The following is a 24,975-nucleotide window of genomic DNA, read 5'->3' as shown; positions in this document are numbered from 1 at the left end:
GCTGTGTAATCGCAGGCTATTTTCATCGGAGTGTCTCTACCTCAGGAATTATTTCGAATTTATTTCTCCAATGGTGAAACCAATTATTGCTCCCTCTGTTCTGGCAGGTGACTTTGCGCAGCTCGGCTGCGAGTGCCACCGCATGTTTAAGTGCAACGCCGATTGGGTCCATTTGGACGTCATGGATGGCCATTTCGTCCCTAATCTCACCATGGGTCCGCCTATAATTTCCAGCCTGAGAAAGGCTGTTCCGAGAGACGAGAGCCAGCCGGGGAAATTCTTCTTCGACTGTCATATGATGGTCGCCAACCCTGAGCAGTGGGTTCCTGAGATTGCAGATGCTGGCGGCGACCAGTATACGTTCCACTACGAAGCAACCAAGGACCCTGTCGGACTTTGCAAGCTGATCAAAAAGCATGGCATGAAGGCCGCATGCGCCATCAAGCCGGGCACACCGGTCGACGTGCTCTATCCACTCGCAGAGCACCTGGACATGGCCCTTGTGATGACGGTCGAGCCAGGCTTCGGAGGCCAGTCGTTCATGGCTGACATGATGCCCAAGGTTGAGACTCTGCGTGCCAAGTACCCGCATCTGAACATCCAGGTTGACGGAGGACTTGGTCCCAAAACCATCCCGGCTGCTGCCAAGGCGGGAGCCAACGTCATTGTTGCCGGCACGTCTGTGTTCAAGGCAGAGAAACCGGAGGAAGTTATCCAGCTGCTCAGAGATTACGTGTCGAAAGAACTGGAGTCCCGCGGACTTCTTGAGTGACGCAACTTGCCGCAATTCGGCGCATTATTGGTCTTTTTCGATTAGCATAAATCATTCTATTCTATAAAGTCAGCGGTCCTCCCAGTGTAGTACCCTCGCCTGAAACGTCGTACGCAAACCCACTGGACGCTGCGTCCTCGACCACCGCCCACAGGGCACTTCGCACGGTCTCCTGGGATTGTTCAGTGGCCTCGTCGATCTCCATCTGCTCCTGCTTGGCCTGAGCGTCCACCAGCAGCTGGTCGGTGTCCAGATTACGGGCTTTGGCGTACTTCTTGTTTCTCTCGATTTTTTTGCTCTTTTTGTTCGACAGGGTCGTAGTAGTGACACCAGAACGGGATGGGCCCGTGTACAACGCGACGGCTGTAGACTTTGGTGCGGCGTCTCTGGAGGAGCTCCGCAAACCAGCTCTCTTCTTCCCCAGCGACTGGCGCTTTTGCCGTCTGAGAATGTTGTCTTTGGGTTTGTTGATGCTGTTTCTAGATGGCATACTGACAGATTTGACTTTTTTTCTCTCTAGTAAAATTTACTTTAAAATTTTCAACCACACCTTAGGCCAGATACGATAAGATAAGCACACGTAGCAGCAAGTGAAACACGAGAGGCCCGAGGAAGGGGATCGACTAGCTCATATGAGACTGGATGAATGGGATGCAGACGTGATCAGATGAATGCTAAGTTGTGTCTGTCCAGACAGAAGAAGAAAACACTTACACGAGGGCTTCTGACGAGACCCTGCGTCGTAGACGGTACCTCCGGCAGACTAAGACGGGGGTCGACTTCAAGCATATCTTGGAATGGTTCCAAAACCGTCTGCGGAATCCGAAAAAGGCGTCCAAAGACAAAACTTGCTACACGCAAAACTTTGCAGTGGATCAAAAATGGGTTTTTGTTTCCCACCAATAAACATTCCCTTGTACCAGGTTGTGAATCTCGGAGTTGCAGAGAGCAGAGGTTCATTCCGTCTGGGTATGACGTCAACAAGTTGCAGTGACGTGGTACAACAAGACGCTTGTTTGTGTGGTGCGGAAGGAGCCGGAAAAACATTCAGGATCTGAGCAGGATTAATTACGCGGTGGGCGGGACGCATACGAGTCTTTGTGCAGGAAGGCTAGACTGATCCGAGTTAGCCAAGTAACAGAATAGGCAATTCAGCACAGATCTCATAGCTTGGTATCAAAAGCATCTGCACAAATAAGGTCCTATAGTTGCTTATTATGCCAAACTATAACGATTCTTTTTCATGGCACTTGTTGATCTGCAGGTAAACGTCATACTCGTTTCTTTGTACACTGCTTAACCTTCATTTTTTTTTTTTGTTGAGGGACTACCTTGCCTAATACTCATTTAAAACCCAGCTTTCGCCATCTGCTCTGATTCAAGATACAACACATCTCAATTCACAATATGACTGCTATGGATAGACTGGATCACGTTAGTAACCAATTGGCCGCAAAGCGCCAGAAGAAAAACCCGGAAGGCAAGCCTTTCCGCATCACCGTGGTGGGCTCCGGCAATTGGGGGTCAACGATCGCAAAAGTGGTCGCCGAGAACGCTAAGGAGCTTCCGGAGGAGTTCCATCAGATTGTGAAAATGTGGGTTTTCGAGGAGGAAGTGGACGGACGTAAGCTGACCGAAATTATCAATACGGACCACGAGAACGTCAAATACCTCCCGGACGTCAAGTTGCCTGATAACATTGTTGCCATTCCGGACATTGTTGACGCTTGTGCGGACGCCGACATTATCATTTTCAATATCCCTCACCAGTTTCTGCCAAAGATCCTTGCCCAATTGAAGGGCAAGGTCAACCCAAAAGCACGCGCAATCTCCTGTCTGAAGGGTCTTGAGGTCACCAAGGACGGCTGCAAGTTGCTCTCGAACTATATCACGGAGGAGCTGGGAATTTACTGTGGTGCCCTTTCAGGAGCCAACCTTGCTCCGGAGGTTGCCAGACAAAAGTGGTCAGAGACCACTGTGGCTTACAGAATTCCTCAGGACTTCCGTGGCGAAGGCAAGGATGTCGACCAGAGCGTGATCAGAAACCTTTTCCACCGCCCATACTTCCACGTCCGAGTCATCGACGACGTTGCTGGTGTGTCCTTGAGTGGGGCTCTGAAGAACGTCATTGCCATGGCCGCCGGCTTCGTCGAGGGACTTGGCTGGGGAGACAATGCGAAGTCAGCTGTGATGCGGATTGGATTGGTCGAGATGATCAAATTTGCCCACATGTTCTTTGAAGACTGCCAGTCCACCACTTTCACTCACGAGAGTGCTGGTGTTGCGGACATCATCACGACGTGCGCCGGAGGCAGAAACGTGCGTGTTGGAAGATACATGGCAGAGCACAAGGTGAGCGGTTTTGAGGCGGAGAAGGTCTTGTTGAACGGCCAGTCCTGCCAGGGTCTGCACACCACCAGAGAGGTGTATGAGCTGCTGGCTGCCAAGAACGTGATCGACGAGTTCCCGCTCTTCAAGGCCACGTACCAAATCATTTACGAGGGGCTTCCTATGGAGAAGTTGCCAGAGTTGCTTGAGGCATCTGAGGACTAAAAAAGCTTGGTTGCAATTTTTATACACTTAGTTCGAAAATAATATAGCTATAGCTCAAGTGCAATAGAGAATAAAAATGGGTAAAAATGAGTTAAAATAAAATATATAAATTGTGTTGAGCATGTTTTTCAGACAAATTTGTTCGCGCAGCAGAGTCGGACTCTCCTCGGGAGTTTTCCCGAAAGTCAATGTGCGTTTGCAGTCCACAAGGGCTGCCGCTTCCAAGAACCAGCTGACGCCTGAGGAATTGGAGCTGGCAAAGAAAATGACGTGGGAACAGTTTTTGGCTCTGAGAAAAGAACAGCACCGCATGTCGTTGCTTGGATCCGGTATCTCGAGTTTCCTTGCCGTTGCGATCTCCTGGGGATACGTTTCGCAGATTGAGATCGACCCTACAGAGACCATATTCGGACTAGACACTTTCACCGTTCACATTGGAGGCATTTTGGCGATGGGAGTGCTGGGATTTTTGGTTGGGCCTAGCTTGATTGGCGATCCATTGTTTGCTCTGAAGAACCGCAAGCTCATGGACAGTTTCCGCATCAAGCAAAAGCTGTTTCTCAGACACATAATCAAGCGCAGAGTGGACGCCTCCAGACAGAGCATGAATAATCCTGTGCCAGACTACTACGGCGAGAAGATTGGGTCACTCAAGGACTACAGACAGTGGCTCAGAGACTGCAACGAGTACAGACGCAAGGCGAGAGAATTCTTGTAGATGGGTGTATGTAGGTAGTGCTTATGTAAAAAGAGTCAAGAAAAAACAAGCTTTTTAAATAATGTCGAGTGGGTCTAGTTCGAATCTGGAAGACCTATATTTGCAATCGTACTCGTTTACGACGACGGCTGCTATTATTGGCTCTGTTGACAGGAAGGTGTTTGTGCTGTTGAGAGACGGCAGAAGCGTTATTGGCGTGCTCAGAACGTTTGACCAGTTTGCCAACCTTGTCATTCACGACGGTGTGGAACGGATTTATCTGGATAGGTCGCGTTACGGCGAGTCGACGGAACCGCAGATATTCCTAATCAGAGGCGAGAATGTTGTCATGATGGGCGAACTGGACATCGACAAGGAGGACGAGCCACTTGAAAAGCTGACGAGAATAGACTATGGGGCCGCCTTTGGCGAGTGGAAAAAAGCACAAACGGAGATCGTGGAGAGACACGCGATTGAGGACAAGCAACTGAGAACCAAGGGCCATCTGACGTCGTTTTTGACCGACGAGTTCTACTAAGTGGAAGCTCCTGTACATTAAATCATTAAATGCTATTAGATGCTATGAATGCTAAGCGTCCTGTACCTCGTTCTTGTCGCTGAAAAGCACGTAGTCGCGGGCTCTTCCTATAGGGTACCGTTTGAGCGTTCCGCACACACACGATACAGCAAGAACGTCATTTTCTGCGCTCTTGGCGTTGCTGGTATTTTCGATCCTAATCGAGGCTGTCCGTCCGGGCAGCTGTAGACGGTGGCACTTCTTGCAGATAGTGCGTTTCAAGCTGGGGTCGAGTTTGAGCACCGTCTTCTTGGCCACTACGTCCATGTTGCGCAGGTACATCCTTGACAGCGCACCGTTAGGATCCAGTTGCGCAGCCGCCTGGTACAGAAACCCGAGCCGCTGGTAGTGGTCGTTTTTGGGCACCGTTTTGGGCGGTCTGTGTGTCTTGGCCGGATTCTGCTTCTTCATAAAAAATGCATTAAAATAAATTCAAATATATTTTTTGCCACATTTCTTATGAGTGGTTACGACAGTGCTTTATCTATTTTCAGGTAAGTAGACAGACAATTCCTGACTAACAACCAGCCCCGACGGACACGTGTTCCAAGTGGAGTACGCCCTGGAGGCCGTGAAACGTGGAACGTGTGCGGTGGGCGTGAAGGGCAAGGAGGTTGTGGTTCTTGCGTGTGAGAGACGAACCACACTGAAATTGCAGGATCCGAGAATCACGCCGTCGAAAATCAACAAGATCGATACACACGTGCAGTTGGCGTTTGCTGGGTTGAACGCAGATGCGAGAATCCTGATCGACAAGGCCCGTGTCGAGGCGCAATCCCACAGACTGACCCTGGAAGACCCGGTGACGGTGGAATACTTGACCAAGTACGTCGCGGGCGTGCAGCAGAGATACACCCAGAGTGGTGGAACCCGGCCTTTTGGTGTTTCGACGCTCATTGCAGGCTTTGACGAGAACGACAAGACGCCTAGGTTGTACCAGACAGAACCTTCAGGAATTTACTCGGCGTGGAAGGCCAACGCCATTGGGCGCAGTAGCAAGACGGTGCGCGAGTTTCTGGAGAAGAACTACGACAAGGAGCAGGAGCTGGACGAAGCGCAAACCATCAAGCTGACCGTCAAGGCGCTGTTGGAGGTGGTGCAGACCGGAGCCAAGAACATCGAGATTTCCGTGATGAAGCCTGGCAGAGTGATCAGCCAGCTGTCCAACGACGAGATCGAGGCGATTGTGCAGGAGATAGAGGCAGAGAAGGAGGCCGAGGCAGAGAAAAAGAAGCCGAAGAAAGCCAGTGAATAGATCCACCATAGCTAGTAATTCTATTTACAATGTCCTAGTTTCGCCCTCCACGTCGATGATGTCGCCCTCGCTCGACGGCGTCTTGATGACGAAACGCTTGTTGGCCACAAAGCCAAGTGGAATGATCTCGATCACGCACTGGCTCTTGCCGACGCTGATGCTTTGCTCCAAAAGGTCCTGGAAGATCGGGGTGTCCAAATTTTTCAGACTAAAAATGACCTTGGCAATTTTGTCACCGGACCGTTTGTCGTAGAGATATCTGCTTTGTACTGTTATCATATCCTCCACTTCCTGGACGACACCGTTGATTGTCTGTAGTGAGACGTTCCAGTCGTACTGCACGCCGTCCAGAACGCCCAGAGCAATGTCGTTGACCGACTGGACGTTGAAGTAGTCTGCAACGCCATCCTCGTTCAGCAGGAACGCGTCAGAGACACGCCGGAGCACGAAGTTGGCCAGGTCGCTGTTGATCTGCTCGATCGGCGGCAGCACCAATGGGTTTGCGCTGTTTCGGGGCCGGAAAATCAGCGTCGAGTCTTTGAGCAGCGTCCATTTCTCGCTCATCTGCTTGCGGTTGCGTCTCTGGGCGATTTTGTACGCCATGAATGAACCCACGCAGAGCGGCGGAACAACCAGTGCAAATATTGGCAGCGCAACAAACACCACCAGCGAGCCAACAGCCGTGAGTCCGAGCGCTAGCTTGAGCGAGTCCGGCGTACGAGCAAGTACCTCATTCAGAAGAGAGGGCCGATCGATCCGTTGTCGCGGCGGCCGCGAGTACCGGTGTGTCACGAGACTGGAGTGTACAAACCGACACCCGTGCCAGAAAAGCGGTCTGGGCAAAGACCGGCCCACAATTCTGCTGCCTACCACAGATCTTAATAAACAACTCATTATCAGATTTATTTATCCCCCTGAATTAATTACGATTTTCTTCTATTATTTTTTACACCTCTGCACCGAGCACGGGCACCAAGCGAGCAAAGAGCAGGTAAGAGGTGTGTGTTTTCAGTTCGGGCCCGGTCTTGGACACGTTCTGCCACTGGAAGCTCTCATCTCCCTCGGCAATGCGTCTTCCCTTGCCAAACGGATTGTAGCCGCGATCTTTTTCGTTGCCGTCTGCGTCTCTCTTTGGTGGCAGCTTCTTGAGCTCTGCTCCCTCCTTTTGCCGTCTTTTCACGTCTCTGAGCCGCTCAATAGCGTCGTCCAGCTCACGCACCATCTCCTTGCGGGCTTCCCATTTTTTGGCCTGCACCTCGGTCATCTCGATTGCGGTCCAGCCACAGTCCTGCAGTGCTTCCACCGCCTTGACCACCTGCTCGATGCAGGGACTGAAACAGCAGATCCCGACGGTCTGGTCCTTTGCAACGACTCTTGACAGATGCGGTATCGCTTCCCAGGGCGACGGAAGGTCCAGAAACACCATCTGCGCTCTAATCTCTGTGTCTATGTCGAAGCCTTCGTTGCAGACGTCTCTGTGCGTGAGCGTGACATTTTCGAGCTTATGGCTCTCAAATTCCTCTTTGGCCTGGAGATATCTCTGCTCGTGGAACTCGTACGAGAAAACACGCCCAGCAGGGCCCACGGTTCTGCTGAAAGCGTGCGTGAACGAGCCCGATCCGGTACCTGCCTCAATCACCCTGCTACCCCCCACAACGTTCATTCGCTGAACAATGTATGACGAATCGTGCGTATAGACAATCTGGGTTCTGTGCGGGAGAGAGATGGTCCACAGCTCGGGCGTGGGGAGCAGAAGGTAGATGAAACCGACGTTTTTCGCAGACGTCACTTGCGATCCAAAAGGCTTGCCAATCATGTCTGTGTGCGGGAAGTTTCCGTACTTTGTCTGCAGAACATCGCCGCTCTTGACAGTAATGGGTTTCAGGTTGTCACGGCCAATATACGCCAGCACAAGGTCGCCCTCGGCAATGGTCTTTTTATGCTGGAACATGAAAAATGTGCAAGTATTTAAAAAATATTTTTGAAAAAATTACCCTAGATGCAGATTAGCATCGTGCTGCGAGAAAAGAGCAAAGGGCATAATAAGCGGGGGAAAAAAACGTAAACCTGGAAACTTTCCCAGCTCTGTCTAAGTGTTTGCTGCTATATACTCTATTGCAAAGCCTTGTTCCCATTTGTGCTATTCAGAGTGTGCGGATTTCGGATGTTGTAGCAAGTCACGGAATGCGTTTCTAGTAGGCGACAGAATTGATTACATGGACTCGGTAGACAATCCAGAAATGTGCTGGCCATGGCTGCTCTTGCGCTTCTGGAATACATGTGCTAGTGTGCCCAAATGCGCGCCTGGCAGAGCCTGCAAAGGTAGGCCCCATAATCGACGCTATGGCGTCGATAGACGCATAAACAAAGCGACAGAAATGGTAAACAATCAACATAAAATTAAATAAACAGCGCCAAAGATCCCGAACCTCTACACCAACGCGAGCGGTTACAACTTAACGACACATTCTTCCCTATCTTCACTGTCTTGTCACTATCAATAGCTAATATAGACCAACACCCGCTTTCAATAAATTGGCTAGAAAACCATGAGTACTAATGGCATTAGCTACGGTCTGCGGACCGGCGTTCAGCACGACGAAAACGCCCCAACAAATCTCAAAGAGCACCACCAGCCAACCAAGGCCGTTCCGGCAAAACAACGAAAGGTGCTAGGAGTGATTCCAGACTCCTCGCTGAACACAAGACAAGCAGATCCGAAAACGCTCAGATCTGTCAAATCGCAGCCAGAGGAGGAGGACGAGGAGGACTACGACGTTTCGCAGTTTGTGAATGAGCCAATGTCGCCGATCATGAACGACAGAATTGTCCAGGAGATCACCAGAGCGTACATCAAGCACTCCAAAGACTATTTGGACCCGACCGACGAAGACACTTTTGACGTGTCGATGGTGGCCGAATACGGGAACCAGATCTTCAACTACCTCCACGAGCTCGAGTACAAATACGCCCCTAACCCAAGATATGTCGAGGAGGTGCAAAATGAGCTGACTTGGGAGCACCGGGCAACACTGATGAACTGGCTGGTGCAGCTGCACGCGCGGTTCAACCTGCTACCAGAAACGCTGTTTCTTGCTGTCAACATCATCGACCGGTTCTTGTCGGTGAAAACAATCTCGCTGTCCCGCTTCCAACTGTGTGGTGCCGTTGCTCTGTTCATTGCTGCCAAATACGAGGAAATCAACGTGCCCACCATCAAGCAGATGATATACATGGTGGGCGACCAGTTCACGATCCCAGAGTTCTTGCGCGCTGAAAAATTTATGGTCGAGGTGCTGAAGTTCGAGTTCGGCTGGCCGGGACCAATGTCGTTTCTGCGCCGGGGCTCCAAAGCCGACGACTACGACAACGAGGTGAGAACGCTGGCCAAATATTTCATCGAGGTGACCATCATGGACCCCAGGTTTGTGGCCTCTGCTCCCAGCTGGCTGGCGGCCGGTGCGCAATTCCTGGCGCGCAGGATGCTGGGCCGTGGGCACTGGACCGATCTGCACGTTTTCTACTCGGGCTACACTGCAGAGCAGCTGGAGCCGTTGGCCGAGGCGGTGGAAGAGTGCTGTTTGCGCGCGGCAGCGCACCACCAGGCGGTCTACGAGAAGTACAGCGAGCGCCGGTTCAAGAGGTCTGCTAGGTACGTGCGGGACTACCTCGAGGCTCTGTATCAGGAGGAGTAAGGCGGTTCCTTGAGATTTACAGTATTTACGCTATGTAGTAGTAGGGTCGAGTAATACCACGTGACATGAGCAAGGGCTGTAGTTATGGGTGCAGCTGCGGCCGGCACCCGCCACGGTGGCTGGTAACTGTTTTTGGAAAAATTTGTCAAGAAAAAATTCACCTTTAACCAAACTACACAGTTATCGCAATGTCCGGATCAGGTGCCTCTGGAAACAAGTTCCGTATGTCGTTGGCCTTGCCAACTGGAGCTATCATGAACTGCGCAGACAACTCCGGCGCTAGAAACCTCTATGTCCTGGCCGTCAAGGGTACCGGTGCCAGATTGAACAGACTGCCAGCCGCCTCTGTTGGAGACATGGTGATGGCCACCGTCAAGAAGGGTAAGCCAGACCTCAGAAAGAAGGTCATGCCAGCTATTGTTGTGAGACAGGCCAAGGCCTGGAGAAGAAAGGACGGTGTGTTCTTGTACTTCGAGGACAACGCCGGTGTGATTGTGAACCCGAAGGGAGAGATGAAGGGATCGGCCATCACTGGACCTGTTGGTAAGGAGTGTGCCGACCTGTGGCCTCGTATTGCCTCGAACTCTGGTGTTGTGGTTTAAGCAGGACCGGGCTCGATCTTGATTACGTAAAGAAGGGAAGATGAAATAAAATAATTTATCGATTTTTGTCTGTAGACACAGATGCGGCTATTCCAGATCGCAGGTGCGTTGTCTTCTGTCCACTGGCTAACAATCAGAGTCGCTTGTGTCGTCGAAAGTGCGCGAGCGCGCCGAGGCGCTGAATGAGCTGGAGGCGGCTGATTTGGGCTCGGCAGCCCTGCGCGACAACGCGGACCTGCTGCTGCGTGCTCTGTCGCAAAGCATAGCGCTCGACGCCGTGCCGTATTTGCGTGCCGACGTGTCTGAGCGCGGATCGGGCGTTTTGGAGACGCGGATCGGCAAGATGGCGGATCTAGTGCGCCGTTTGTGCCAGGCGATCTCGCAACCCGAGACCGTTGCACGGCTGAGATATCGCCAGCTGAGCGAGATGGTGGACCTTCTACTGGGCCACATGGTGTGCGGAGGCGGCGAATTGCGCATTTTCGAGCCTGCTGCGCTCGCAATGGCGCGCGCTTTGTACTCTCTGGTCTGTGTGCCGAATTTCAAGAGCCACCTCAAACCGGAGAACCACGAGGCGATCGTGCGGATGGTGGTGGACTGTTTGGCTCTGGCGGGAGAGACACAGCAGATTTTTGTGAACGCGCTGCTCCAGCTGCTATGCGAGTACGTCATTCCTGTGAATTCCTCGAGCATGGAGATGTTTTTACGGGAGCAAACATATTACAAGGCATTGGTGAGGTTTTGCGAGGGCCGATGTGGCGCAAAAATGGCCGAGACCGAGACGGCTGTGTTTCTGGTGCGGCTGATGCGCCAGGTGATGGCAGACAGCCGGCTGGTGGACGCGGCGCTGGCGGAGCGCGCTTTTTGGGCGGGCGTGCGAATCGTGGCTGGAATGCGCACGGTCAGTATGGCTGCGATGCAGCTGGCGGTGGCGGAGTTCATTGGGGCGATGGGCGAGTTTGCTCACGTTTTTGGGACGAACGAGGCAGAGATTCACTGTGTGCTGTGTTTTGGCGTGCAAATCTGCGCCGCGCGCCGCGAGGCGGGCCCAGCGGTGGCCCCGACGCTGGAACGGTACTTTGCTGTGGCGGTGCCGCCATCTGGAGCCAAAAAACAGCGTCTTTCCGGCGTTGCGAGCCAGGTCTCGCTGCTAGTGCGGCGCAGCTCGTGTCTGGACTTTGTTGCGTTTTTGGCGGACAATATCGCGGATCTGGACCGGTCTGTTGTGTGTGCAGCGCTGGATATAGTGCACGAGTGGCTGAAGATTGATAGAGTGCTGGAAAAGCTGGCTTCACACGCAGAATATCTTGCTACGCAATTTTTGCACGTTGTCCAGTTGCACGACGCCAGTCTCAGCCAGGGCGCGCTGCGATCTTTAGAAGCACTGTTGGCAGAGTCCGACACGGCCCCGGAAATAGACCGTGTCGTGAAAACGAGTCTGGAGCTAGTCAGGGACCCGAAACTGTGCAGAGAGGCATGCGTGCTCCTCTGCGCAGCTCTGCGGAAAAATAATATCTACAGTCTGCTTGACCGCTCGACACTGCTGCAGCTCACCATGGCGATCGATATGTTTGATATGAACGGCCCGCACAGCGTGTGTGCTGAGAGCCTGCAGTTTTGGGACGCGGTGCTCGAGTTCTGCCAACCTGCAGTGGAGGAGCTAAGAGACTATTTCCCGGATAATAAGCGGCGGCTGCGCAGCAATATTGTCGACTGGGTGCTGCACAAGGGCTTTGAGCCGGCGACGGTCGACGATGCACGGGCCATGGCTGGTTTTTTGAGACGGAGTGCAGATCTGGGGCCAAAATTCGTCGAGCTCGAGACGGCTCTGCGCAGGTGGCTGCGCGAGATGCGGCCATCGCGCGAGGCCGTGTGCTGGGCGCTGCTGCTATGCGAATTGGGGGTGGTAGACGAGGGAAGTTTGGCGTTTGAGCCGGCGCTCGTTGTGAACTGCGCCGTCTCGCTCGGCGTGGCTCCGCGGTTTGTTTTCGCTCTGGAGGCACGGCCGCTGGACAAAATGCTGCTGATGATCAACAGCGGGCAGGTCCAGTCTGACGAAACGGCCACCTTGGCCTCGCAGCTCAGTCCGGCGGAGCTGCTGTCGGTGTGCGAGACACTGGCAGAAAAAAACATATTTAGTGCTTCCCCCGAGTTGCTGGTTCCCCTAGTTACCGCACACGAGACGAAAACGGCGGAGCGCACGGTCGTGGCTCTGTGCCGACTGCTCGAGCCCCACGCTGGTGTCTGGACGGGCTCGGACGCGTTTGTGCACCTGTGTGATATTTACGAGTACCTGCTGCAGCTGGACGAAAAAAAGCTCGTTTGCACGCGGCTGGCAAAGTTTCATGTGCTCAGACTGTGCATTCGGGTGTACACCGAAAGGAGGAAAGAAGAGGATTTGGCACAGGTTGTGCGCTCATTCACAGAGAGCAGCTGCTACGTGCGGCTGGATGTGGCTCCGTTTCTGGCTGGCCTGGTAGACCTTGATTTCGACGTGCTGGCCACGTTGCTGGCCACGTTTGAGCCGCGGCGGTGTGTCGAGGCTGCACGTGTGTTTTGCCGGTTTTGCGCCGCCGTCAGCGCGCGGTCCACGGCCGCCCGGCTGGCGTGTTTCTGCAACCTGCTGGATCTGTGCTCGTTTGAGAACGTTGCCAACTTGCTACCAGAAACGCTGGCCGAGCTGGCACACGGCTGCGGGGGGCCACGGGCGTTTCTGGAAAAATACAAGCTCCCCATCGTGAAGGTCTGGATGGGGTTTGGCCGGTCTGTGCTTGCGTTTCCGGGCGAGCTCTTTTCGCTGGACACGCGGCAGTTTCTGCAGCTGGTGGGCGCTGAAGTCGCCGCGATATGTCTTGCCTACGGCGGGTCTGGGATGATTGCGCGTGTGGCGGGTGTTTTAGCGTGTAGCACTCGCGTGCTCGTGCGCAACGCGGTGTCGCTGGCCGTAGCTCTTGCCTGGACGAAAAATGGTTGCCGAAAAAAAATATTCGCCAGACTCGAGCAACACTGCGAAGACGAGCTCGAACGCCAGAAATGTCTTGTTCTGGACCGCATCGTGCAGCTCAGTGGCAGCGAATTTGCCCAGTTCGATCTGCAAATCGAAGACGGCGTGGCAGAGCTGTTCGATATGGTAGCAGGCCCTGTGAATGACGAGCTGGTGCATTTTCTATGCATGCGCGCGCTCGCACGTCTGTGTGCCGCTCCGGCCGACGAGCAGGCCGCCCAACTTGCCTGTTTTGCGACTTTGGTGCAAGACTGTCTGAAACTGCGTATTCCGGCCTCGCTGCGCAAAATTTACATTCCCGTCGTTTGCAGGTACGACAACACCGTGGCAGCAACGCTGGCAGGCGTTGGGGAGGATCAGTACGAGCTGTGGACGCCGGTGCTCGCCCGCGAACTGCAGGAACGCAGCGAGCTAAGCAAGTGGCTCTATAGAAATAGAGACAGGTTCAGCGGGGATGGTGCGGAAATGGGGCTGCTTCGGACAGCAATTGCGGTTCTGGCTGGTCTGAGGTGCCAGCTAGACGCCGAGGACGTGCTGGCGGTGCTGGTGGCACGCAAAGATACGTCAACGGTGCAGCTGCTGTCGGCGCTGATGGAGCAGGTAGATATTCCTCCGGTTTCGGCGTGCGCCCCAGACATTGCGGCCAGACTTTACGGTGTGTTGGAAACTGGCGTGGCGCATAAGCTGCGCACATTTATTGCCCGCTGTCTCGCACGCACATACGAGCAAACGGGCTTCAATGCGGCCACAGAAAAACCCGAGTTCGACCACCGCCTGTTTGGTCACGTGACCCGGGGCTCGATGAATCTGGCCTGGCTGTTGGACGCATGGCGGCTGCAGCTGGCGTCTGTGCCGGCCCGGTTTGCGTATCTCTGTCTCTGTGGTGTTCTGCGTGCACATGACCTGGAGGTGTCTTCTGAGGAGCCCGTTTGGCCGCTTGACGCTTTTGTCTGGCGACATCTGGACACCACACCCGAAATCAGCGTCGACATCGAAAATCCAGCATCCTGGGCAGTAGACACGTTTCGTCGTGATGTTTTGCTCACGCTGTTGCCCACGCAGTGGGGTCCTGTCGCCACAGCCCTGCGTAATCTCGTCTTCCATGACCAAACAGCATTTAGCCACGTCCTGCTGTATCTCCTCGACAGGGACGAAACCAAGAGCCCTGTTTTTTCCAGAATGCTCCATGCTGTCTTCTCCAGACCCGTCGATCCCTGCATTACCAAAGACTTCATTGAGTTCGTGCTTCTGCTGCGTGCTGCCACCATCCGCGAAAATAAATCGTGTCTTCGGTTGTACGCCCAGCTAGACCTCGAAAAAGTTTACAAGGCGGCTGCTCCGCTGGCTCCTCGCGCCGCTCTCATGCTCATGGAGGAGCACTGCACCAGCGGGCGGGGCAAGGACTGGCGCACAGAGCCCGAGTGGCTGTACAATACATACGCTGCGCTGGACGAAAAAGACCTGTTTTTTGGCCTGCCCCTGCGCTCCAGCTGGGACTACGGCGTCGACAGACTGCACTGGACAGACAACACGAGCGGAAGACTTATGTTCGACAACGCCAGGTACAACGAGCTGCAGGAGCCGCGCCAATTGGTGGCTTCGCTGTTTGATACCGGGTATGATCGACTCTCAAGCTTGCTGGGCGGCCAGATGGCGACATTGTCGTACGAGCAGCTGTGGAAATTGGGTGAGTGGAAACTGCCAACGCCTGTGGTGCGCGACAAACACACGGCGATGTACTCGCTGCTGAAAGACGCGCCGAGTGTGGCCACTGAACGGACCGCGCATTTTGAAGATAGGTTTGGCGAACTGGCACAACAGTTTGAGGTTTTCCGAGATTTCAGACGCGCGCGTGAGTGGATCGTCACGCTGGCGACGTTTGAGGCTGTACAGACGCCGCGCTGCGACTCGTGGCTGGCACACAAGGCGCCGTTCGAAATCGCTGCCGACTTGTACCATGCGCGCACGGGACTCTGGTCATGTGACGACGAGAACGGCTGCGCCGTAGGCTTGCACCGGTACGCGGAGCTGTGTCGTGGGAACGGTCGCGAGCAGCATGCAACGAACGCGACTGTGCGTCTGGCGCGTCTGGGCGAGCGGGCAGGCGCGCGCTCGGACGTGTGGGTGCTATCACAGTACAATGTAGCCGCGTCCTTCTGGACACAGCATGAGACCAGCTATGCGCTGGAGACGTTGCGGACGGCTTTGACGCACGTGTCTGTCAACGGCGAGCTGCCACGGGGGCTTCTTCTGGCAAAATTGGTGCAATGGTCGCACGAGTCGCGGCAGGAGACGGCCGATCGGTTGATGAGCAAGTACGTGGAGACGGAAGCGTGGGGGCAGGGCCAAGAGACACAGCTGGCGCAAATGTACCACATCCTGGCCGAGTTTTGTGACGCACAGGTGCGTGGAGGCGAACTGGACAAACAGATCGAGAAACTGGCGGCGGCCGTGGCGCAGCGGGAGCACGATCTTGCCGAACTGGAGAAGTACGGTTCGAGCGTGGGGCGCGACGAGATGCGGCGGAAAAATGCGCGGCGGGCACACCAGAGGCTTCGGGTGCAGCAGGAGACAGAGCAGGAGGAGCTGGAGGGTGCACGGCGCAACAAGAAGAGGTATCTGGAACGAGCCGTGGAATTTTATGTGCGCGCAGCGATCGCCGACAACAGTTCCGTCGATCGCAACGTGGACCGATTGTGCGCACTGTGGTTAGCACACACCGACGTGGACGTGGGGGCAGGGCTACACGAGATCGAAAAACACAAGTTTGTGCCGTGGCTGAACCAGCTCACATCGCGACTCGCGAGCCAGGCAGGCCGGTTCCAGCGCACGCTTCAGCAGCTGGTATTTGATATCTGCGTGCGTCATCCATACGATGGGATGTACTTGTTGCAGTCACTGATGCTGAGCGGGCTGGAGAGCGCCGACGAGGCATCTGTTGGGCGCGGCGAGGCCGCTCGCAGCGTGTGGTCTCGGCTTCTGGCGTCGGATGCTCGTGAATATGCTACCAAAGTGGAGGCAATGACCAAGGCGTGTGTGGAGCTGGCGAACCGCAACTTGCATGGGGCGAAACACACAGACGTGGGGGGTTGGTGGGTGCGCACACTGCCAGGCCTGCAGATGCCTGTTCCCACAGTGCAGCGCCGCGAGACAGGTCCGGGTTACGACCCCGACCAGTACGTCGTCCAGGTGGCCCCCACAGCGAAAACCGCAGCGTCAGGGCTGAGCTTGCCCAAGATCGTCAAGATGGTCCTGGCTTCGGGCGAAACGCACCGGATGATCCTCAAGGGCGGCTCCGACGATCTGCGCCAGGACAGTATCATGGAACAGGTGTTTGGGAAGGTGAATGTGCTGCTTTCACAGGATGCCCACGCGCGTCGGCGGCGGCTGCGTGTACGCACGTACAAGGTTGTGCCGTTGGGACCCCGGTCCGGTGCAATCGAGTTTGTGTCCAACTCTGCCTCGCTGGACGAGTTGCTACGTGGGTTGCATGCGGGGGACAAGTTACGTGCAGACCGCGCCCGCGCAAGGATGAAGAGTGCACAGGAGCACTCGCCGGCGCGCCGCGTTGCGGTTTACATGGACATCTGCGAGCAGGTGCAGCCTTGTTTCCGGCATTTTTTCTTCAACAACTACACGGCGCCGGACGGTTGGTTCGAGGCGCGGCTGGTGTACAGCCGCGGGCTCGCGACCACAAGTATCGTGGGACACATGCTTGGGCTTGGCGACCGCCACTGCAACAACATCCTCGTCGACAAAGTCTCGGCCGAGCCAATCCACATCGACCTGGGCGTGGCATTCGATCAGGGCCGCGCATTCCCCGTGCCGGAGATCGTGCCGTTCCGGTTGACAAGAGACCTGGTGGACGGGCTGGGGGTGGCGGGCACGGCAGGCGTGTTCAGCCGCAGTTGCGAGAACGTTTTTGGCGTGCTGCGTGCCAACTCGACGCACATCAGCGACATTCTCGACGTGCTTAAATACGACCCACTTTACTCGTGGACGGTGTCGCCCGTGCGGGTACGGCGGGTGCAGGAAGAGTGGGGGGGAGATTGGGATGAGGCTGCGCGCCGCGACGTGGGGTCGGAGGCCAGCATGGCAATCGACGGCGTGCTGCGCAAATTACAGGCTCGCGGGCTCAGCGAGGAGGCTGTGGTGCGCGAGCTCGTGCGCGAGGCCACTGATAGCCGCAACCTGGCGTTGATGTATGCTGGGTGGGCTCCATTTCTATAGAATAGAGTTTGGTGGTTTTGTGGGCTAAAGGCACGAGATGATCCACGGAGCCGACGGCAGTGGGAGCACTCTGCTGGAATTTTGTCTCTAAGGTCTTCAAACAACTGTCTCCCTAATACAGTTTCTGTTAAATTTTGTAGACACTTTTGTTGCAGCAATAGGCAAAAAATTCCAAGTTATTCCAAATGAGGATGTTGGGCGCGATTGGCGAAACGAGGTGAAAGCTGTGTCCCTAGCTTAGTAGGCTACTAAAAAGGTGGAGGGCTCGAAACACCTTCGGAAGCGGCCAGAAAACATATTTTCCAAACGCGTCTTTTGAAGCAGTCGTCGATGTGTTCCAAATGCCAAGAAAATAACTCCATATTGCGCAAGAAGCGGATACGCAAGCGATAACTATCGTGTGAGCATCTGCAATGTGTTTCCTACTGTGGCACAGGATTGTCAAGGTAGCGGATAGAAGCTACTGCGGGCCACGTTGTGGGATCGAACGGCTGAGGCGAGGCTGTAGAATTACTACTTGAGCCACCAACACCTGACTGCTAAAACCACACTGTCCCGGTGGTGGAGCTTTAGGGACACGCAAGATGTCCTCAAGAACGCGCAGAACGCCGCTCCGGCGCGATCGGGCTTAGACCCGACACTCCGGACCCTGTCGCTCGACCTGTTTACTTTTGGCTATGCATCTGCAGCCATCTGCGGATAAATAACATTCTAGATTTTTTTCCGGATCGGCTATTGCAAGATCGTGCTGGTACGTCAGCAGCTTCTAGAAGATACCAGCCCCGCGGGACATTACAAGTGAAGAGTCCCTGTGTCCGTTAAGGCGACACACTTGCAGGGTTGTAAATAAGCAGGTGGATTACGCCGTGGCGAGAGATTCGCCCATGCGCGCAATACCCCACTGCTAAAGTGGTTCGACCGCCATTTTGACGTCATTGCAGATGGCCCGTTTAGAGGGCATGGTGGAAAAAGTGGAATTATCCGAACAAGTGCAATTCTAGCCTCCGCACTGCACGGCACCGATCTCTCGTGAAAACTCTGCGTGATGGTGGGGACGTGTATTGTTTGGAAATTCATATTCAGCCATTATTAATGGGCAAACGGAGTAAATCCTGACGTGGACTACCTCAAGTGGAAATTCCAAAAATTTTTGCATTGTTCTATTTGCTGCACAAGCACCCCATGATGTAGCGTGCACAATAGACCACGGGCTGTTTTTAGAACAACAACAATACGGTCACTCTCGCGACTGGGGAAATGTGGGGCCGGCCGTGCACGGCGTTGAAAGGGTCTTTATCCGAGAAATAGTCTTCCAGGCGAGAAAGAAGAGTGTAGTAAGACCTGTTGCAAACTTGGCCATGATGAACAGTACGACCCACACAGGACCGTAAGTGAGGACTATCCTGATGTTTTTACCCTTCCCGTTCCAAATATTTTTCCATTGCCTTGCTGCATGCAGCACAACAAAAGTCCAGATTTTTCTCCCCACCTTTTCTCAAAAAAACCTGGGGGGCTATTGGACATCCATTGTTTACCCTTGGTATAAATACGTGTTGTATCCCCAGCAATTTCTCCCGTATCCAATCAACTATTACAAACATGGCTGGCGACAGTATTACTGGTGTGGCAGGAACTGCTGACGTTAACAGAGTCGAGGCTCCCTTGACTGTGAGAGCTTATCTTATGTGCGCCTTTGGTGCGTTTGGAGGTATCCTTTTCGGATACGACTCCGGTTACATTTCCGGTGTCATGGGTATGGACTACTTTATCCATGAATTCACTGGAAAGGTGAAACACGGCGACGATGACTCCTCTTTTGTCGTTGGATCGTCTCAAAAATCTCTTATTACTTCTATTCTTTCTGCAGGTACCTTTTTTGGTGCTGTGTGTGCCGGAGACTTGGCCGACATGTTTGGAAGAAGAACCATTATTGTGACCGGCTGCAGTATCTACTCGGTCGGTGTTGCGCTCCAGGTTGCCTCCACCACGGTGGCTCTGCTTTCCGTAGGAAGAGTTATAGCAGGTGTTGGTGTTGGTTTTGTTTCGTCCGTGGTGGTTTTGTATCTGTCTGAAATTTCTCCAAAGAAAATCAGAGGTGCCATCGTTTCCGGTTACCAGTTCTTCGTCACCATCGGATTGCTGCTCGCGTCCTGTGTTGACTACGGCACCGAGCACAGAAACGACTCCGGCTCCTACAGAATCCCTATTGCTCTGCAACTCATCTGGGCCATCATTCTTGCTGTCGGACTCATCTTGCTCCCAGAATCTCCTAGATACTACGTCCTCAAGGGCAAGTTTGACAGGGCTGCAAAGGTGCTCTCCAGACTTAGGGGCCAGCCTATCGATTCCGACTACATTCAAGAAGAACTCGCCGAGATCGTGGCCAACCACGAGTACGAGAGGAGCGTCATTCCAACTACGAGCTACTGGCAATCCTGGGCAGCTTGTTTCACCGGAGGACTCAGAAGACCATCCTCGAACCTCAGAAAGACCATCCTCGGAACCTCCATGCAGATGATGCAGCAATGGACCGGTGTCAACTTCATCTTCTACTTCGGTACCACCTTCTTCCAGCAGCTTGGCACCATCCACAATGAGTTCCTGATCTCGATGATCACTACGATCGTCAATGTGGCCTCAACTCCTCTGTCCTTCTACACGATCGAGAAATTCGGTCGTCGTGCGCTCATGATCTACGGTGCAGCAGGTATGGTTGTGTGTCAGTTTATCGTGGCCATTGGTGGTACCGTTGATGGCGACAATCAGAAAACCGTCAGCGCCATGATCGCCTTCATCTGCATCTACATTTTCTTCTTTGCTTCGACCTGGGGTCCGGGAGCTTGGGTTATTATCGGAGAGATCTTCCCATTGCCAATCAGATCGAGAGGTGTTGGTCTGTCGACCGCCTCCAACTGGTTGTGGAACTGTATCATTGCCGTTATCACTCCTTACATGGTTGACGGCGATAAGGGCAATTTGGGTGCTAAGGTGTTCTTCATCTGGGGCTCGCTATGTGGTTGCTGTCTTCTTTATGCCATTATGCTGATCCCAGAAACCAAGGGCCTGACTTTGGAGCAAGTCGACAAGATGCTTGAGGAGACCACCCCATGGACCTCTGCCAAATGGAAACCTCACTCCACCTTCGCTGCCGAGATGGGTCTTGCCAAGGACGACAAGGGCGTCACCCACGAGCTCAAGGAGCACGCCAGCGTTGAGAGTGTATAGGCGTTTAGTATGTATACTACGGCTAATATGACATTATGAGCGATCCGAAGAGGGCGGGGCACGAGAGTGCCAGATACACTGTATTGCGGACTCTCGGGAATGGTGCCGAATCGATGGTGTATTTTTGTGCTCTGCAACGGTGAATTTTCGGTGAGTAGTTGACCTTTTTTTACGGCCAAATACAGATTGATCTTCTCATCTCGACATTTGCATGGTGTTCAAGCAGTCGTAGCTGATTTCAAGCTGCAGCATGTGAGGTCTAAAACAGTTTTGCCAGGCCGTCGCTGTTGGCCTCCCTGTATAGTGTCCGGTCATCAAAACGTTAAAGGTTGCAAAAAGCGCGGATTGTCTTGATTACTCATTGCTCTTGAGTGTGGAGTCCCGATATGATAAGCAGAGTTTTGAAAACAGACATATAAAATCTGTACTCACCAGTACAAGTTATACGGGTCCCTTTGAGTGCTACCAATTTTCGGCTATTTATTTCAATTTATGTAATTGAAAAAATTACTCCATCATGAGCAACAGGGCACTTCGAAGATTGCAGAAGCAAGAGCTTGAGACGACGTCCGACGATGAGCCTGAGTATGTGCCGCGGCGGGCGACGAATGCATTTGCACTGTTAGGCGACGACAGCGACGGAGGTGAGAGCGAAGAGCAGGAACCGGATAGAGAACAGTATATAGAACAGGCACCAGAACCAAAGCCCCAGCCCGTCAAGAAAGGAAAGAAATCGAGGAAAAAGAAGTCGCCGCATCCTGAGGACGATGATATTGATGCAATTCTTGCACAGCTCCAGATCTCCACTCAGACCACCGATCAAGACAAGCCTTGCGACAGCTTCGACGGCCCATTCGAGAATTTAGTCGATGGTGCATCTGAATTGACCGCCGCGCGGCTCCAAAGTGCCCTTCCGTTGCTCCAGTTTGATCCGCGCGATCTGGATCCGGACAGAGAGTTTGAGGCCGTTTTCGGCAAACTCTCGTCAGCGGCCGTCGACGACGCAGACGCCACGCCGTCCATGTTTGTGAGTCCGGACGTGTTGAAGCAAATCAAACTGCTGAGCAAGCGGGTGCGTGGCTGGTGTGGTAGAGATCGCCGCTCGATCCCGGGAACTTCCCGCAAGCTCCTGATGTGTAAGATCCGCGACGACTGGATCCCAACGCCTAAGAAACCGCTTTCGATGGAAATGGTGCCTGGCAGCACCCATGATTTTTGCGTTGTCGAGACACCAGCCTATCCGCGAGCAATTACCACACAGTTTTACATATATACCGTCATCCATCCCGACCATGAGGCACTAATTCACCTGCTCCAGCAGTACCCGTATCATCTTGAAACGATCTTGCAGGTAACATCGATTCTCCAGCGCCAGGGCGACAATTCGAACACCAACGGGCTCATAGAACGGGCACTTTTTGTTTTTGATTGGAGCTTGCGAACCAACTTCCAGCTCGGAAGTGGTGACTGTCGCTTGCCTTTTGAGTATTTTCTCAATAGACAGTGTTATCTCACAGTGTTCAAATATATCACCGTGTTGACCCAGAAATCTACCTTTTACACGGCCCTCAACTACTGCAAGTTGCTACTGTCGTTTGACCCTGCCGGCGACCCGTACGGAGTCAGATATTTTATTGATTTTTACGCCGTGATGGCCGGCGAATTCCAGTATCTGGTAGACCTGTGCAATAGCTTCCTGGTCAAGACCTATAGGGAGTGGCTGACTCCGCCGTTGGCATACTCTCTAGCCATCTGCCAGTACAAAATAGACCCCACGGCTGCCACAGACGCTCTGTCCAGGGCTTACAATACGTATCCTTACACAGGTGAGATGTTGCTCCACAAACTGGCCGCACAAAAAGAACCTTCTTCAAGGGTGTCTGATTACATCAAGCTGGCTACCGCGGTTTATCTAACTCGCGTGGAAATGATGCTTGAGGAGACAGAATGCCGGGGATGGATGGTAGCCGAGCTCAAAAAAGCTGTCCAAAAGGGCAAAAAGGCCGGTGTGCAGTTTGACAAGAAGGAGATCCCAGAGAACTTGCTCCGTCACGTGATCTTGTCAAACGAGACGAATGCCATGGCGCGCATTCCTATGCAGTTCTGGAAAGACCATGAGATCTTTGAATTTGACGTGCTGCCACCAAAACAGGGCGAAGGCACCACCATTTTTGACCACATCGACCAGGCCCGTGTGAGCAATGCCATCATCCACCAAAGCATGGAGCAGGAGGAGGAACGGCAGATTGCAGAGCTAATTCGCCGCACCGCAGAGCAGGAAAACTAGATCACAGATAGACCCTGTTGGATGGTATGTGCGACGAGATTGTCACCCTGGAACAACTCCCCAGTCATGATGCATTTGCTGTCACCGCAACTGAGGCTCTTGACGCCGTGCACGAGCCATTGGTGGTCTGCAACAGGCTCTCTAAAATATATAATGTGATCCAGTGAAACAGAAATTTTAGTCGTCATCAATGGACGCATATTTAGTCGCATGTTGGTGTTCAGGTAGAAGTAATCTGTTAGATACGCCGTGATGCCCCATCTCTGGATTTCGTTAGCGGCGGGGAACTTTGGCCGCAATTTGTACCACAATGTGCGTTCAGATACGGGGAGTTTTTTCTCTGGTTCTGATACCTGTGCCAGATCAAACATGTGCGGCGGGAACTGCCATTCGATGGGCTCGTTGTTGTAAAAGTGTTTTAGGCTGTGCAGCTCGCCTTGGCGACCGTTGGATTCTGCCCAAAGCTCGAAAGCTGTATTTTGGTCGACAAGCCCATCCACAGCAGGCGGGTTTCGGTGATGGTGTAGCTGGCCGGTGACTTTACCTGCGGTTCCCTCCAGGAGGGTTTTCTGGATCGTGCAAACGGCGTTGAAGGCCAGTTTTTCACCCTGTAACAGCCGCACCTCCTTCACCTGGTAGTTTTTGCTCACTTTGAGGTCCTCTACTTTGTACACAAGCGGCATGTCAGGTTGTACTGCGGCTAGAAAGTGGCAATGAATCGAAAGCGGTTTCCATTCGCCGCACTGCTCGGTCTGCAGCGCGGCCACTATGGCCTGTGCAGCAAGCGCTCCTCCATACAGTCCGCGGCCTCGAAAAGGGACCACCATGTGCGAGTCGTTCACAAACACGTTGTGCTGCGTGGGGCGCAGGTGGAGAATGTTTTCGAACGCGCGCGTGGAGTACCTACGAGCAGTTTTCAGCATTAGCGTATATTCAAAAAAAGTCTATTTACACCAGCCACACCAAAACCATTCCGACAGCGGCCGCCAACCCGGTGGCCACGTTTTTGCCCGCGGCGTCGTGGTATGTGGTGACTGTCGAAACGATGGCCGAGTATGATGATGACGAGCTCAGCGTGCTCTTCGTAGTGTGGGTATGCCTTGTAAGCGTGCCAATCTTAGTCGACTGTGTGGTTGGTGGGGGCACGTAGGTACTCGATGTGTTGGCCGTCTGGGTGCTATTGAAGTGGTAGCCAGTGAATATTGGGGCCGGTGCCGTGGTAGTGGTCTGTGGCGTGGCCGTGGAGCCAGGAATGATGTTGTACTCGGTGATCACCGTACTATGGTTGCCGATGAAAGTTGTGTACGAGGACAACGACTCGGTCACGGTTTGGACGGAGCATTTCCCGCCAGGACAGGTAGTGGTGACGAGCGTGGTGAGCTGAGGCAGTGACGAGGTCTCTTCCTGGTTGAGGCTAACGGTGGCGGTGAGATAGTACACGTGCTCGTCTCTCTTTGAGTTAGAAGCGGCGTCGCTGATGACAACGGCGAAAGTGGCGGTGAAGACGCGGTTGTAGACGTTAGTGGCATCAGGCGAGACGAACTGGAGCACGTTGGAGCTGCTGAGCGACGAGAACGGCGTGGACACAACAACATCGGTGGCAGAGGCCGTGGAGAAATCCTCGATTCCGGATTTCACAGCGGCGGAACCGGCAAAAACCTCGGCGGTGCCCGGCACCCACTCAAAGTTGGACGTTTTCCCGATCGACACAAACGAGACAGAGTCCCAGGGACCGAGCTCTGTGGGCACGTAGATGGCAAATCGTGGCAGGTCATCTTCGAGGTATGCTTGGATCCACGGGGTAGGTGTCGGCTGGACCGTGGAGGATGTGTTGGTGTAGATTCCGGAGGCAGAGGCCACGCAGAGCAGGAGAACGAGAGAAAGACACAACATGGTGGAGAAGAGGGATGAGGGAACGAGTTTATATATGTGTGAGCTAGGCCATGGCTGGGTCTGTTTACTAGCCGATTTTGCGAGCCCAATAATGCATTCTGCCAAAACGGATTATTTAGAGCCAGCCAGGTGCCTGAAAAAAACCAGCCAAAAAAGTTAGCCCCACAAACCGAGGCACTAAAAAA

At 53.7% G+C, this 24,975-nt stretch overlaps 17 protein-coding genes across 17 annotated transcripts; 11 read left to right on the top strand and 6 right to left on the bottom strand.

Annotated features, from left to right (window-relative positions):
- Nucleotides 1-70: 70 nt before the first annotated feature.
- OGAPODRAFT_48948 (uncharacterized protein) lies at nucleotides 71-772 on the top strand (the record flags this gene model as incomplete). Its single annotated transcript, XM_018355610.1, has 1 exon — nucleotides 71-772. One exon carries the CDS (start codon nucleotides 71-73, stop codon nucleotides 770-772), a length of 702 nt encoding a protein of 233 aa, XP_018210728.1.
- Nucleotides 773-833: 61 nt separating this feature from the next.
- On the bottom strand, nucleotides 834-1,262 carry OGAPODRAFT_8583 (uncharacterized protein; the record flags this gene model as incomplete). Its single annotated transcript, XM_018356817.1, has 1 exon — nucleotides 834-1,262. One exon carries the CDS (start codon nucleotides 1,260-1,262, stop codon nucleotides 834-836), a length of 429 nt encoding a protein of 142 aa, XP_018210727.1.
- Nucleotides 1,263-2,108: 846 nt separating this feature from the next.
- OGAPODRAFT_16566 (glycerol-3-phosphate dehydrogenase [NAD+]) lies at nucleotides 2,109-3,412 on the top strand. The gene has a single exon (XM_018354520.1). The coding sequence runs from the start codon at nucleotides 2,180-2,182 to the stop codon at nucleotides 3,323-3,325; it is 1,146 nt and encodes a 381-aa protein (XP_018210726.1). The 5' UTR covers nucleotides 2,109-2,179; the 3' UTR covers nucleotides 3,326-3,412.
- A 34-nt stretch (nucleotides 3,413-3,446) lies between these two features.
- Nucleotides 3,447-4,933, top strand: OGAPODRAFT_82636 (uncharacterized protein; the record flags this gene model as incomplete). The annotated part of the gene is made up of 1 exon (XM_018356629.1): nucleotides 3,447-4,933. One exon carries the CDS (start codon nucleotides 3,447-3,449, stop codon nucleotides 4,041-4,043), a length of 597 nt encoding a protein of 198 aa, XP_018210724.1. The 3' UTR covers nucleotides 4,044-4,933.
- On the top strand, nucleotides 3,466-4,933 carry OGAPODRAFT_94223 (uncharacterized protein). Its single transcript, XM_018357502.1, has one exon. It carries the CDS (start codon nucleotides 4,105-4,107, stop codon nucleotides 4,558-4,560), a length of 456 nt encoding a protein of 151 aa, XP_018210725.1. The 5' UTR covers nucleotides 3,466-4,104; the 3' UTR covers nucleotides 4,561-4,933.
- On the bottom strand, nucleotides 3,466-5,010 carry OGAPODRAFT_94222 (uncharacterized protein; the record flags this gene model as incomplete). The annotated part of the gene is made up of 1 exon (XM_018357501.1): nucleotides 3,466-5,010. The coding sequence occupies one exon, from the start codon at nucleotides 5,008-5,010 to the stop codon at nucleotides 4,612-4,614; it is 399 nt and encodes a 132-aa protein (XP_018210723.1). The 3' UTR covers nucleotides 3,466-4,611.
- A 48-nt stretch (nucleotides 5,011-5,058) lies between these two features.
- OGAPODRAFT_88304 (uncharacterized protein) lies at nucleotides 5,059-6,712 on the top strand (the record flags this gene model as incomplete). Its single annotated transcript, XM_018356890.1, has 2 exons — nucleotides 5,059-5,093; nucleotides 5,128-6,712. 2 exons carry the CDS (start codon nucleotides 5,059-5,061, stop codon nucleotides 5,852-5,854), a joined length of 762 nt encoding a protein of 253 aa, XP_018210721.1. The 3' UTR covers nucleotides 5,855-6,712.
- Nucleotides 5,065-6,712, top strand: OGAPODRAFT_88305 (uncharacterized protein; the record flags this gene model as incomplete). Its single annotated transcript, XM_018356891.1, has 2 exons — nucleotides 5,065-5,093; nucleotides 5,128-6,712. A coding segment is annotated over exon 2 (255 nt), but the record flags the coding sequence as incomplete, so codon positions are not given.
- Nucleotides 5,986-6,457, bottom strand: OGAPODRAFT_13221 (uncharacterized protein; the record flags this gene model as incomplete). The annotated part of the gene is made up of 2 exons (XM_018353356.1): nucleotides 5,986-6,031; nucleotides 6,096-6,457. The coding sequence occupies 2 exons, from the start codon at nucleotides 6,455-6,457 to the stop codon at nucleotides 5,986-5,988; spliced, it is 408 nt and encodes a 135-aa protein (XP_018210722.1).
- A 68-nt stretch (nucleotides 6,713-6,780) lies between the features above and the next one.
- On the bottom strand, nucleotides 6,781-7,805 carry OGAPODRAFT_100528 (uncharacterized protein; the record flags this gene model as incomplete). Its single annotated transcript, XM_018352980.1, has 1 exon — nucleotides 6,781-7,805. The coding sequence occupies one exon, from the start codon at nucleotides 7,803-7,805 to the stop codon at nucleotides 6,801-6,803; it is 1,005 nt and encodes a 334-aa protein (XP_018210719.1). The 3' UTR covers nucleotides 6,781-6,800.
- Nucleotides 7,806-8,616: 811 nt separating this feature from the next.
- OGAPODRAFT_88300 (uncharacterized protein) lies at nucleotides 8,617-9,612 on the top strand. Its single transcript, XM_018356889.1, has one exon. The coding sequence runs from the start codon at nucleotides 8,656-8,658 to the stop codon at nucleotides 9,547-9,549; it is 894 nt and encodes a 297-aa protein (XP_018210718.1). The 5' UTR covers nucleotides 8,617-8,655; the 3' UTR covers nucleotides 9,550-9,612.
- A 115-nt stretch (nucleotides 9,613-9,727) lies between these two features.
- Nucleotides 9,728-10,183, top strand: OGAPODRAFT_16565 (uncharacterized protein). The gene has a single exon (XM_018354519.1). It carries the CDS (start codon nucleotides 9,738-9,740, stop codon nucleotides 10,149-10,151), a length of 414 nt encoding a protein of 137 aa, XP_018210717.1. The 5' UTR covers nucleotides 9,728-9,737; the 3' UTR covers nucleotides 10,152-10,183.
- A 35-nt stretch (nucleotides 10,184-10,218) lies between these two features.
- OGAPODRAFT_16564 (uncharacterized protein) lies at nucleotides 10,219-11,790 on the bottom strand. Its single transcript, XM_018354518.1, has one exon. It carries the CDS (start codon nucleotides 10,821-10,823, stop codon nucleotides 10,278-10,280), a length of 546 nt encoding a protein of 181 aa, XP_018210716.1. The 5' UTR covers nucleotides 10,824-11,790; the 3' UTR covers nucleotides 10,219-10,277.
- A 4,309-nt stretch (nucleotides 11,791-16,099) lies between these two features.
- OGAPODRAFT_16563 (uncharacterized protein) lies at nucleotides 16,100-18,654 on the top strand. The gene has a single exon (XM_018354517.1). The coding sequence runs from the start codon at nucleotides 16,402-16,404 to the stop codon at nucleotides 17,383-17,385; it is 984 nt and encodes a 327-aa protein (XP_018210715.1). The 5' UTR covers nucleotides 16,100-16,401; the 3' UTR covers nucleotides 17,386-18,654.
- Nucleotides 16,100-20,943, top strand: OGAPODRAFT_94217 (uncharacterized protein). Its single transcript, XM_018357500.1, has one exon. The coding sequence runs from the start codon at nucleotides 18,985-18,987 to the stop codon at nucleotides 20,608-20,610; it is 1,626 nt and encodes a 541-aa protein (XP_018210714.1). The 5' UTR covers nucleotides 16,100-18,984; the 3' UTR covers nucleotides 20,611-20,943.
- Nucleotides 20,944-21,112: 169 nt separating this feature from the next.
- On the top strand, nucleotides 21,113-23,757 carry OGAPODRAFT_16561 (uncharacterized protein). The gene has a single exon (XM_018354516.1). The coding sequence runs from the start codon at nucleotides 21,128-21,130 to the stop codon at nucleotides 22,895-22,897; it is 1,770 nt and encodes a 589-aa protein (XP_018210713.1). The 5' UTR covers nucleotides 21,113-21,127; the 3' UTR covers nucleotides 22,898-23,757.
- Nucleotides 21,113-24,930, bottom strand: OGAPODRAFT_94215 (uncharacterized protein). Its single transcript, XM_018357499.1, has 3 exons — nucleotides 23,850-24,930; nucleotides 23,094-23,800; nucleotides 21,113-23,038 (listed from the first exon to the last, which is right to left on the bottom strand). Exons 1-3 carry the CDS (start codon nucleotides 24,788-24,790, stop codon nucleotides 22,962-22,964), a joined length of 1,725 nt encoding a protein of 574 aa, XP_018210712.1. The 5' UTR covers nucleotides 24,791-24,930; the 3' UTR covers nucleotides 21,113-22,961.
- Nucleotides 24,931-24,975: the final 45 nt, after the last annotated feature.

This window comes from Ogataea polymorpha (genome assembly GCF_001664045.1).
Source record: "Ogataea polymorpha strain NCYC 495 leu1.1 chromosome Unknown OGAPOscaffold_4, whole genome shotgun sequence".
NCBI classification, from domain to species: domain Eukaryota; kingdom Fungi; phylum Ascomycota; class Pichiomycetes; order Pichiales; family Pichiaceae; genus Ogataea; species Ogataea polymorpha.
Note: the sequence above shows the minus strand (reverse complement) of the source record. Positions and strands in the feature narration are given on the sequence as shown.

What these genes read in the sequence shown, in the direction of transcription:
- OGAPODRAFT_16564 (XM_018354518.1), bottom strand. Translation starts at nt 10,823, where the DNA reads ATGACGTACTCGCATAGCAGCTGGAGCAGCGCGTTCACAAAAATCTGC.
- OGAPODRAFT_94215 (XM_018357499.1), bottom strand. Translation starts at nt 24,790, where the DNA reads ATGTTGTGTCTTTCTCTCGTTCTCCTGCTCTGCGTGGCCTCTGCCTCC. An exon ending in ATGGTTTTGGTGTGGCTGGT is followed by an intron (nt 23,801 to 23,849) that starts GTAAATAGACTT and finishes AACTGCTCGTAG; the next exon opens with GTACTCCACGCGCGCGTTCG. An exon ending in CAACATGCGACTAAATATGC is followed by an intron (nt 23,039 to 23,093) that starts GTCCATTGATGA and finishes TATATATTTTAG; the next exon opens with AGAGCCTGTTGCAGACCACC.
- OGAPODRAFT_94223 (XM_018357502.1), top strand. Translation starts at nt 4,105, where the DNA reads ATGTCGAGTGGGTCTAGTTCGAATCTGGAAGACCTATATTTGCAATCG.
- OGAPODRAFT_16563 (XM_018354517.1), top strand. Translation starts at nt 16,402, where the DNA reads ATGGTCCTGGCTTCGGGCGAAACGCACCGGATGATCCTCAAGGGCGGC.
- OGAPODRAFT_16565 (XM_018354519.1), top strand. Translation starts at nt 9,738, where the DNA reads ATGTCCGGATCAGGTGCCTCTGGAAACAAGTTCCGTATGTCGTTGGCC.
- OGAPODRAFT_88300 (XM_018356889.1), top strand. Translation starts at nt 8,656, where the DNA reads ATGTCGCCGATCATGAACGACAGAATTGTCCAGGAGATCACCAGAGCG.
- OGAPODRAFT_16561 (XM_018354516.1), top strand. Translation starts at nt 21,128, where the DNA reads ATGAGCAACAGGGCACTTCGAAGATTGCAGAAGCAAGAGCTTGAGACG.
- OGAPODRAFT_94217 (XM_018357500.1), top strand. Translation starts at nt 18,985, where the DNA reads ATGGCTGGCGACAGTATTACTGGTGTGGCAGGAACTGCTGACGTTAAC.
- OGAPODRAFT_16566 (XM_018354520.1), top strand. Translation starts at nt 2,180, where the DNA reads ATGACTGCTATGGATAGACTGGATCACGTTAGTAACCAATTGGCCGCA.